Genomic DNA, 12,500 nt, shown 5'->3' with positions numbered 1-12,500 from the left:
TTGTTAAGAAGGTAGAAACTAGGGCCTGTAGGACCTGCCTTGTTGATAGTGCTGTTAAGAAGGTAGAAACTAGGGCCTGTAGGACCTGCCTTGTTGATAGTGTTGTTAAGGTAGAAACTAGGACCTGGAGGACCTGCCTTGTTGATAGTGCTGTTAAGAAGGTAGAAACTAGGGCCTGTAGGACCTGCCTTGTTGATAGTGTTGTTAAGAAGGTAGAAACTAGGGCCTGTAGGAGCTGCCTTGTTGATAGTGCTGTTAAGAAGGTAGAAACTAGGGCCTGTAGGACCTGCCTTGTTGATAGTGTTGTTAAGAAGGTAGAAACTAGGACCTGTAGGACCTGCCTTGTTGATAGTGCTGTTAAGAAGGTAGAAACTAGGGCCTGTAGGACCTGCCTTGTTGATAGTGTTGTTAAGAAGGTAGAAACTAGGACCTGTAGGACCTGCCTTGTTGATAGTGTTGTTAAGAAGGTAGAAACTAGGGCCTGTAGGAAGAAGGTAGAGCATCACTTTATTATGGACAAACGTCTCCCCACGTCTCCCCATCTTAGCTACTGTTGTATCAATATGTTTTGAAGATGACAACGTGCTCAATTTCCACATTATTTATTACAAGATTTTAGTTGAGGTTTAGGGTTTAGTGAATGATTTGTCCCAAATACAATGTTTTAGATTTATAAATAATAAGGTCTAATTTACTCCTTGCCACCCATTCTGAAACTAACTGCAGCTCTTTGTTAAGTGTTGCAGTCATTTCAGTCGCTTTAGTAGCTGACGTATATAGTGTTGAGTCAGCCACACACATAGACACACTGGCTTTACTCAAAGCCAGAAGCATGCCATTAGTAACATTTTGTAATAATAATGGGCTTAGACATCTTCCCTGGGGAACTCCTGATTCTACCTGAATTCTGTTGGAGAGGCTTCCATTAAAGAACACCCTCTGTGTTCTGTTAGACAAGTAACTCTTCATCCACATTATAGCAGGGGGTGTAAAGCCATAACATACATAACAACGTTTTTTTCCAGCAGCAGACTATGATCAATAATGTCAAAAGCTGCACTGAAGTCATACAAAACAGCCCCCATAATCTTTTTATCATCAATTTCTCTCAGCCAATCATCAGTTATTTGTGTAAGTGTTGTGCTTGTTGAGTGTCCTTCTCTATAAGCATGCTGAAAGTCTGTTGTCAATTTGTTTACTGTAAAATAACATCGTATCTGGTCAGTTTACTAAGGGTTGGTAACAAGCTGATTGGTCACTTTACGAAATTCAAAATCACTATGCTTGTCTTTCATAATTGAGTCAGATATATTTGGATGTGTAGTGTGTACGTTTGGTGCTGGCATGTTATGCCTAAATTGGATAATCTTGCCAATGAAAAAATCATTAAAGTATTTGGTAATATCAGTGGGTTTTGTGATGAATGAGCCATCTGATTAAAATTATAACAATGAATGATGAAGATGAGTTTGCCTTTTTGCCCAAAATGTCATTGAAGGTGCTCCAAAGCTTTTTACTATCATTCTTTATGTCATTTATCCTTGTTTCATAGTTTCTCCTTCTTTTTATTCTGTTTAGTCACATGATTTCTCAGTTTGCAGTACGTTGGCCAATCGGTTGTGTCGTTTTGCTAATCGGTTCTGCAGCCAGACTTATTTGCCATTCCTTTTGCCTCATCCCTCTCAACGGTACAATTTTTCCATTTCTCATAAATCCACGGGGATTTAACAGTTTCTACAGTCATTTTGTTAATGGGTGCGTTCTTATTAGCAATTGGAATAAGCAATTGACTTTCATAAATGTGTCAAGTACAGTGTCTGGTTGCTCCTCATTACACACCACAGACCAACAAATATGATTTACATCAAGTAAAACAACTTGTACAACCTGTTATAGATTTATAGATATTAGACCATGTCTTTGGAATATTTTGTTTGAGAGTACCAAGAGAAGAAGGAAAGGAGAAAGAACGCAGGATGGAGAGAGAGAGAGAGGAGAGAGAGAGAGGAGAGAGAGAGAGAGAGAGAGAGAGAGAGGAGGATGCCACACAGCCATTGGCCCCAATCTGGGGAGAGAGAGAGAGAGAGAGAGAGAGAGAGAGAGAGAGAGAGGAGGATGCCACACAGCCATTGGCCCCAATCTGGGGAGAGAGAGAGAGAGAGAGAGAGAGAGGAGGATGCCACACAGCCATTGGCCCCTATGTGGGGAGAGAGAGGAAAGGCCAAATAGGAGGCTCAGCTGGGAGTAGCACACCGATAAAGGTAACGACAATTGGTGCTTCTGAAACCCAATGTCCCTCCTGTCACCACCTGCTATCTCTGCTATAGGAACCCTGGCAGCGTGCCTCAAGCGTCGGAGCTCTTCCTGGACGTGCTGGCCTTAAACTAGGCCCTTCCTGTCTTCCGGCTTGGCAACAGAGAAGGCCACCACGATTTAGAGACATGTCTGTCACTGTCACTGTCACTGATGCCAAAAGTCCTTGTCTCCTACCTTATGGTTATTGCCGTGTGTGTGTGAATGTGTGTGTGTGTGTGTGTGTGTGTGTGTGTGTGTGTGTGTCCTGTCCTCAGAGTGCTCTCATGGTTGTGATACGCTTGTTGTAACTCAGCCAGACAGCAACGTGAATGGGAGATTGTCTATAAATGGTCTATAGATGGTCTATAGATGGTCTACAGATGGCCTATAGATGGTCTATAGATGATCTATAGATGGTCTACAGATGGTCTACAGATGGTCTATAGATGGTCTACAGATGGTCTACAGATGGTCTACAGATGGTCTATAGATGGTCTACAGATGATCTACAGATGGTCTATAGATGGTCTATAGATGGTCTATAGATGGTCTACAGATGGTCTATAGATGGTCTACAGATGGTCTATAGATGGTCTATAGATGGCCTATTGATGGTCTATAGATGGTCTATAGATGGTCTATAGATGGCCTATAGATGGTCTATAGATGGTCTACAGATGGTCTACAGATGGTCTATAGATGGTCTATAGATGGTCTATAGATGGTCTACAGATGGTCTATAGAAGGTCTATAGATGGTCTATAGATGGTCTATAGATGGTCTACAGATGGTCTATAGATGGTCTACAGATGGTCTATAGATGGTCTATAGATGGCCTATTGATGGTCTATAGATGGTCTATAGATGGTCTATAGATGGTCTACAGATGGTCTATAGATGGTCTATAGATGGTCTATAGATGGTCTATAGATGGCCTATAGATGGTCTATAGATGGTCTACAGATGGTCTATAGATGGTCTATAGATGGCCTATCGATGGTCTATAGATGGTCTATAGATGGCCTATAGATGGTCTATAGATGGTCTATAGATGGTCTATAGATGGTCTATAGATGGCCTATAGATGGTCTATAGATGGTCTACAGATGGTCTATAGATCATCTGTACCACATCAAACCACATCGCACCACATAGTACCACATCATACCACATAGTACCACATCATGCCACATCATACCACATCATACCACATTTTACCACATTGTAGGTATGAAGCCACTATTAATGTTGCGTCTATGTATGTATATTCTGACTCATGGAGAAACTTAACGTCTGTCTGTTTCTCAAGTCCTCAGCCAAAAGACTGAGATTCAAACAGATAAACCTGTTACTTCAAAAGGTGATTCCAACTTGATCTCTTGATCTCTGCAAACATTTGGGTTAACTACCTTTAAAAGTCTATCACAGGTCGTTGATCTGCATTGGACTGAATCTACACTCCCTGAACGAGAATGAGATTCCATTTCTGTCCACACGACCTGTGATAGACGAGACACGAGGCACTTTTAACACAGTTGTTAAATATGGAGTCTCACCTGGATGTACTCCTTGCTGCTGTCCTCGTTGGGTGTCCACGCGTTGTTGCCGTTGTTAAGGCGGGCCTGCCGTGGCAACCATGTGTTGTCATAGAAGGAAGAGGAGGCAGTGATCTGGTCGTCAGAGATCTTCCCTGACTCCAGACCTAACGCGTTACTGCAATGGAAGGCTGGTGGAGGAGAACGGTGGACCAATCAATCAATCAATCAAGCAATCAATTAATCAATCAATCAATGACAGGTGGCCCAATCAATCAAGCAATCAATTAACCAATCAATCAACCAATCAATCAATGAGAGGTGGACCAATCAATCAATCAAGCAATCAATGAATCAATCAATGACAGGTGGCCCAATCAATCAACGCATCAATCAATGAGAGGTGGACCAATCAATCAACCAATCAATCAATGAGAGGTGGACCAATCAATAAACCAATCAATCAATGACAGGTGGACAAATCAATCAACCAATCAATCAATGAGAGGTGGACCAATCAATCAAGCAATCAATCTATGACAGGTGGCCCAATCAATCAAGCAATCAATGAACCAATCAATGAACAAATCAATCAATGAGAGGTGGACCAATCAATCAATCAATGAGAGGTGGACCAATCAATCAACCAATCAATCAATGACAGGTGGACAAATCAATCAATCAATGAGAGGTGGACAAATCAATCAACCAATCAATCAATGAGAGGTGGACCAATCAATCAACCAATCGATCAATGACAGGTAGACAGTCAGATACAGAACTGAAGAGAGAAGGATCAATAAACACACACACACACACACACACACACAAACACACACACACACACACACACACAGCAGTACTTACTGTCGCTGACTTCTTTGTGTGTCATGTTGTAGCGAGCAGAGAAGCCATCTTTGGCCACGGCCATGTCCGTGTGGAAGGACAGAGACAGGATACCTGTAGATGATGTGATTTCAGGAGGGATCTTAGTTCCACAGTAACGTCCTATCAGAGGCCCCACTGCAAACACATACACAAACCGGAGACCACCATTAGGAACATGACATTATGTGACATATGTACATAACGTAATATAGCCTAATATAAGATAATATAATGTAACGTAATGCAACATAACATAACATAACATAACATAGCATAGCATAGCATAACATAACACAGCATAACATAACATAGCATAACATAGCATAACATAACATAGCATAGCATAGCATAGCATAGCATAGCATAACATAACATAGCATAGCATAACATAGCATAACATAGCATAACATAACATAGCATAACATAACATAGCATAACATAACATAACATTGCATAACATAACATAGCATAACATAACATAACATAGCATAACATAGCATAACATAACATAACATAGCATAACATAGCATAACATAACACAACATAACATAACATAGCATAGCATAACATAGCATAGCATAACATAACATAGCATAACATAGCATAGCATAACATAGCATAGCATAGCATAACATAACATAACATAGCATAACATAACACATCATAACATAACATAGCATAGAATTAGATAACATAACACAACACACAAATCAGCATTAGTAGCCTTTGCCCTAACGTCAGCACCCTCATAATGTCCAACAAGGTTACTGACCCGGATGAATTCTCAACCAGCCAAATTATGAACAGATCAACAACACTTAGCTGGGGCAAAACAACACTGGAAATTACAAGTACGGCATGTAAAAAGATCAATCCTGTCTTTCTCAGCACGCGGGGCAGGCTATAGAGAGATTCCACTGGGAAACAATGGGATGTCTCAGCTCCATCTCTTTATTTAATCCGTCTATCTCTCTTATGCCTTGATCTAATATCACGTGAGAAGTCATTTGGGTTTAACGAGGGGTGAGGTGTTCTCTCTGTTCTCTCTGTTCTCTCCGTCCCTCGTCTTCACTCCTCCACCCCTTGGATCAGACGCGCTTTCTTTCCCTCCATTCCCTTGATCCAAAGTGATTCATCCCCGTTTCTTACGCTCTTCTCATTCTATTTCTCTTCCACCTCTTAATTCCAGGACTTTGTGTGTCAACAGCTGAGTGATTTAGGATTCTAAGGTGGAAGGAGGGTGGGAGGGAGTAGGGGGTGCGGGAGGGCGGTAAGAAGGGCTATGAGCCGGGGTTTCTGGGACTAATACATTCATCTTGTAGCTCTCTCTGTCTTTCTTTCTTTCTCTCACTTTCTCACTCTCTCCTTCTCTCTCTGACTCCCAGGTACGGAAGACAAGGTAAACGAGGAAAAGCAATCATTCAGAAATATAGATTTTTCCTTGTTTTTGGAGTGGTTGGATATATGAAATAGGCCTCTTGAGCAAATAGGATAAATAATTATTTGTTGATAGGGCTGAACTGAACATTACCATATCAATACACAGGACATTACCATATCAATACACAGTACATTACAATATCAATACACATGACATTACCATATCAATACACATTAACATTACCATATCAATACACATGCCATTACCATATCAATACACATTAACATTACCATATCAATACACAGGACATTACCATATCAATACACAGTGCATTACAATATCAATACACAGGGCATTATCATATCAATGTGCCTGCCATTACTATATCAAGACTAGATGGACATTATCATATCAATACACAGGACATTACCATATCAATACACATGAACATTTACATATCAATACACAGGACATTACCATATCAATACACAGTACATTACAATATCAATACACAGGGCATTACCATATCAATATGCCTGCCATTACTATATCAAGACTAGATGGACATTATCATATCAATACACAGGAACATTACCATATCAATATGCAGGAACATTACCATATCAATACACAGGACATTACCATATCAAGACTAGAGGGATATTACCATATCAAGACTAGAGGGACATTATCATATCAATACTAGAGGGACATTATCATATCAATACACATGACATTACCATATCAATACACATGGCATTACCATATCAATATGCCTGCCATTACTATATCAAGACTAGATGGACATTACCATATCAATACACATAAACATTACCATATCAATACACAGGGCATTACCATATCAAGACTAGAGGGACATTATCATATCAATACTAGAGGGACATTATCATATCAAGACTAGAGGGGAATTATCATATCAATGCACATGACATTACCATAGCAAGACTAGAGGGACATTATCATATCAATACTAGAGGGACATTATCATATCAATACACATGACATTACCATATCAAGACTAGAGGGACATTATAATATCAATACTAGAGGGACATTACCATTTCAAGACTAGAGAGAATTTCCATATCAATACACATAACATTACCATATAAAGGCTAGATGGACATTATCATATCAATACTAGGGGGACATTATCATATCACTTCTAGAGGGACATTATCATAGCAAGACAAGAGAGACATTATCATATCAATACACATGCCATTACCATATCAAGACTAGAAGTACATTACCATATCAATACTGGAAGTACATTACCATATCAATACTAGAAGTACATTACCATGTCAATACTAGAGGTACATTACCATGTCAAGACTAGAGGGACATTGCCATATAAAGGCTAGAGGGACACTATCATATCAATACTAGAGGTACATTATCATATCAAGACTAGATGGGCATTATCATATCAAGACTAGAGAGACATTACCATATCAATACACATAACATTACCATATAAAGGCTAGATGGACATTATCATATCAATACTAGGGGGACATTATCATATCAATTCTAGAGGGACATTATCATATCAAGACTAGAGAGACATTATCATATCAATACACATGCCATTACCATATCAAGACTAGAGGGACATTATTATATCAATACACATGACATTACCATATCAAGACTAGAGGGACATTATCATATCAATACTAGAAGTACATTACCATATCAATACTAGAAGTACATTACCATATCAATACTAGAAGTACATTACCGTGTCAATACTAGAGGTCCATTATCATATCAAGACTAGAGGGACATTGCCATATAAAGGCTAGAGGGACATTATCATATCAATACTAGAGGTACATTATCATATCAATACAAGGGGGACATTATCATATCAATTCTAGAGGGACATTATCATATCAAGACTAGAGAGACATTATCATATCAATACACATGCCATTACCATATCAAGACTAGAGGGACATTATCATATCAATACTAGAAGTACATTACCATATCAATACTAGAAGTACATTACCATATCAATACTATAAGTACATTACCGTGCCAATACTAGAGGTACATTATCATATCAAGACTAGAGGGACATTGCCATATAAAGGCTAGAGGGACATTATCATATCAATACTAGAGGTACATTATCATATCAATACACATGAGCATTACCAGATCAAGACTACCCTCCACCTAGAAAGAAACAGTCTCTGCCCTGCCAGTTTCCTACCCTCCACCTAGAAAGAAGCGTTGCCACTCCTCATGATGAACCAGAAGGTCACTAGAGGAGCTGCCAGGAGCTGCCAGGGGCTCACTAGAGGAGCTGCTAGGGGATCACTAGAGGAGCTGCTAGGGGATCACTAGAGGAGCTGCCAGGGGATCACTAGAGGAGCTGCCAGGGGACCACTAGAGGAACTGCCAGGGGACCACTAGAGGAGCTGCCATGAGCTGCCAGGGGTCACTAGAGGAGCTGCCAGGGTATCACTAGAGGAGCTGCCAGGGGATCACTAGAGGAGCTGCCAGGGGATCACTAGAGGAGCAGCCAGGAGCTGCCAGGGGTCACTAGAGGAGCTGCCAGGGGATCACTAGAGGAGCTGCCAGGGGATCACTAGAGGAGCTGACAGGGGATCACTAGAGGAGCTGCCATGGGTTCACTAGAGGAGCTGGCAGGGGACCACTAGAGGAGCTGCCAGGTGCTGACTAGAGGAGCTGCCAAGAGATGCCAGGGGATCACGAGAGGAGCTGCCAGGAGATCCAGGGGATCACTAGAGGAGCTGCCAGGGGATCACTAGAGGAGCTGCCAGGGGATCACTAGAGGAGCTGCCAGGTATTGACTAGAGGAGCTGCCAAGAGATGCCAGGGGGTCACTAGAGGAGCTGCCAAGAGCTGCCAGGGGATCACTAGAGGAGCTGCCAGAGGATCACTAGAAGAGCTGCCAGGGGATCACTAGAGGAGCTGCCAGGGGTTCACTAGAGGAGCTGCCAGGCTATCACTAGAGGAGCTGCCAGGTGATGACTAGAGGAGCTGCCAAGAGCTGCCAGGGGATCACTAGAGGAGCTGCCAAGAGATGCCTGGGGATCACTAGAGGAGCTGCCAGGGGATCACTAGAGGAGCTGCCAGGGGACCACTAGAGGAGCTGCTAGGGGATCACTAGAGGAGCTGCCAGGGGATCACTAGAGGAGCTGCCAGGGGACCACTAGAGGAACTGCCCCGGGACCACTAGAGGAGCTGCCATGAGCTGCCAGGGGTCACTAGAGGAGCTGCCAGGGTATCACTAGAGGAGCTGCCAGGGGACCACTAGAGGAGCAGCCATGAGCTGCCAGGAGTAACTAGAGGAGCTGCCAGGGGATCACTAGAGGAGCTGCCAGGGGTTCACTAGACGAGCTGCCAGGCTATCACTAGAGGAGCTGTCAGGTGATGACTAGAGGAGCTGCCAAGAGCTGCCAGGGATCACTAGAGGAGCTGCCAAGAGATGCCAGGGGATCACTAGAGGAGCTGCCAGGGGATCACTAGAGGAGCTGCCAGGGGATCATTAGAGGAGCTGCCAGGAGCTGCCAGGGGTCACTAGAGGAGCTGCCAGGGGATCACTAGAGGAGCTGCCAGGGGACCACTAGAGGAGCTGCCATGAGCTGCCAGGGGTCACTAGAGGAGATGCCAGGGGATCACTAGAGGAGCTGCCAGGGGATCACTAGAGGAGCTGCCAGGGGTTCACTAGAGGAGCTGCCAGGCTATCACTAGAGGAGCTGTCAGGTGATGACTAGAGGAGCTGCCAAGAGCTGCCAGGGGATCACTAGAGGAGCTGCCAAGAGATGCCAGGGGATCACTAGAGGAGCTGCCAGGGGATCACTAGAGGAGCTGCCAGGGGATCATTAGAGGAGCTGCCAGGAGCTACCAGGGGATCACTAGAGGAGCTGCCAGGGGACCACTAGAGGAGCTGCTAGGGGATCACTAGAGGAGCTGCCAGGGGATCACTAGAGGAGCTGCCAGGGGACCACTAGAGGAACTGCCACGGGACCACTAGAGGAGCTGCCATGAGCTGCCAGGGGTCACTAGAGGAGCTGCCAGGGGATCACTAGAGGAGCTGCCAGGGGACCACTAGAGGAGCTGCCATGAGCTGCCAGGGGTCACTAGAGGAGCTGCAAGGGGATCACTAGAGGAGCTGCCAGGGTTCACTAGAGGAGCTGCCAGGGGATCACTAGAGGAGCTGCCAGGGGTTCACTAGAGGAGCTGCCAGGCTATCACTAGAGGAGCTGCCAGGTGATGACTAGAGGAGCTGCCAAGAGCTGCCAGGGGATCACTAGAGGAGCTGCCAGGAGATGCCAGGGGATCACTACAGGAGCTGCCAGGGGATCACTAGAGGAGCTGCCAGGAGATGCCAGGGGATCACTACAGGAGCTGCCAGGGGATCACTAGAGGAGCTGCCAGGGGATCACTAGAGGAGCTGCCAGGTGATGACTAGAGGAGCTGCCAAGAGCTGCCAGGGGATCACTAGAGGAGCTGCCAAGAGCTGCCAGGGGTTCACTAGAGGAGCTGCCAGGAGCCGCCAGGAGATCACTAGAGGAGCTGCCAGGGGATCACTAGAGGAGCTGCCAGGGGATCACTAGAGGAGCTGCCAGGGGATCACTAGAGGAGCTGCCAGAGCTTCACTAGAGGAGCTGCCAGGGGACCACTAGAGGAGCTGCCAGGGGATCACTAGAGGAGCTGCCAGGGGATCACTAGAGGAGCTGCCAGGAGCTGCCAGGGGATCATTAGAGGATCTGCCAGGGGATCACTAGAGGAGCTGCCAGGGGATTACTAGAGGAGCTGCCAGGGGACCACTAGAGGAGCTGCTAGGGGATCACTAGAGGAGCTGCCAGGGGATCACTAGAGGAGCTGCCAGGGGACCACTAGAGGAACTGCCCCGGGACCACTAGAGGAGCTGCCATGAGCTGCCAGGGGTCACTAGAGGAGCTGCCAGGGGATCACTAGAGGAGCTGCCAGGGGACCACTAGAGGAGCTGCCATGAGCTGCCAGGAGTAACTAGAGGAGATGCCAGGGGATCACTAGAGGAGCTGCCAGGGGATCACTAGAGGAGCTGCCAGGGGTTCACTAGACGAGCTGCCAGGTTATCACTAGAGGAGCTGTCAGGTGATGACTAGAGGAGCTGCCAAGAGCTGCCAGGGATCACTAGAGGAGCTGCCAAGAGATGCCAGGGGATCACTAGAGGAGCTGCCAGGGGATCACTAGAGGAGCTGCCAGGGGATCACTAGAGGAGCTGCCAGGAGCCGCCAGGAGATCACTAGAGGAGCTGCCAGGGGATCACTAGAGGAGCTGCCAGGGGACCACTAGAGGAGCTGCCATGAGCTGCCAGGGGTCACTAGAGGAGCTGCCAGGGGATCACTAGAGGAGCTGCCAGGGGATCACTAGAGGAGCTGCCAGGGGTTCACTAGAGGAGCTGCCAGGCTATCACTAGAGGAGCTGTCAGGTGATGACTAGAGGAGCTGCCAAGAGCTGCCAGGGGATCACTAGAGGAGCTGCCAAGAGATGCCAGGGGATCACTAGAGGAGCTGCCAGGGGATCACTAGAGGAGCTGCCAGGGGATCATTAGAGGAGCTGCCAGGAGCTACCAGGGGATCACTAGAGGAGCTGCCAGGGTACCACTAGAGGAGCTGCTAGGGGATCACTAGAGGAGCTGCCAGGGGATCACTAGAGGAGCTGCCAGGGGACCACTAGAGGAAATGCCACGGGACCACTAGAGGAGCTGCCATGAGCTGCCAGCGGTCACTAGAGGAGCTGCCAGGGGATCACTAGAGGAGCTGCCAGGGGACCACTAGAGGAGCTGCCATGAGCTGCCAGGGGTCACTAGAGGAGCTGCAAGGGGATCACTAGAGGAGCTGCCAGGGTTCACTAGAGGAGCTGCCAGGGGATCACTAGAGGAGCTGCCAGGGGTTCACTAGAGGAGCTGCCAGGCTATCACTAGAGGAGCTGCCAGGTGATGACTAGAGGAGCTGCCAAGAGCTGCCAGGGGATCACTAGAGGAGCTGCCAAGAGATGCCAGGGGATCACTAGAGGAGCTGCCAGGGGATCACTAGAGGAGCTGCCAGGGGATCACTAGAGGAGCTGCCAGGAGCCGCCAGGAGATCACTAGAGGAGCTGCCAGGGGATCACTAGAGGAGCTGCCAGGGGACCACTAGAGGAGCTGCCATGAGCTGCCAGGGGTCACTAGAGGAGCTGCCAGGGGATCACTAGAGGAGCTGCCAGGGGATCACTAGAGGAGCTGCCAGGGGTTCACTAGAGGAGCTGCCAGGCTATCACTAGAGGAGCTGTCAGGTGATGACTAGAGGAGCTGCCAAGAGCTGCCAGGGGATCACTAGAGGAGCTGCCAAGAGATGCCAGGGGATCAC

At 46.2% G+C, this 12,500-nt stretch overlaps 1 protein-coding gene across 3 annotated transcripts in view; it reads right to left on the bottom strand.

The window, feature by feature from the left end:
* Nucleotides 1–12,500, bottom strand: part of LOC139380991 (neuropilin-2-like) — a 184,271-nt gene that overhangs the window by 96,878 nt on the left and 74,893 nt on the right. For all 3 annotated transcript variants that reach the window (XM_071124210.1, XM_071124212.1, XM_071124211.1), the window contains exons 5-6: nt 4,698–4,853; nt 3,852–4,021 (exon numbers count right to left, since the gene is read on the bottom strand). In XM_071124210.1, coding sequence (XP_070980311.1) covers nt 3,852–4,021; nt 4,698–4,853 — 326 coding nt within the window. The remainder of the gene's footprint in view (nt 1–3,851; nt 4,022–4,697; nt 4,854–12,500) is intronic.

Source organism: Oncorhynchus clarkii, chromosome 22, assembly GCF_045791955.1.
Source record: "Oncorhynchus clarkii lewisi isolate Uvic-CL-2024 chromosome 22, UVic_Ocla_1.0, whole genome shotgun sequence".
Classification (NCBI taxonomy): Eukaryota; Metazoa; Chordata; class Actinopteri; order Salmoniformes; family Salmonidae; genus Oncorhynchus; species Oncorhynchus clarkii.
This window is presented reverse-complemented; position numbering and strand designations above follow the sequence as displayed.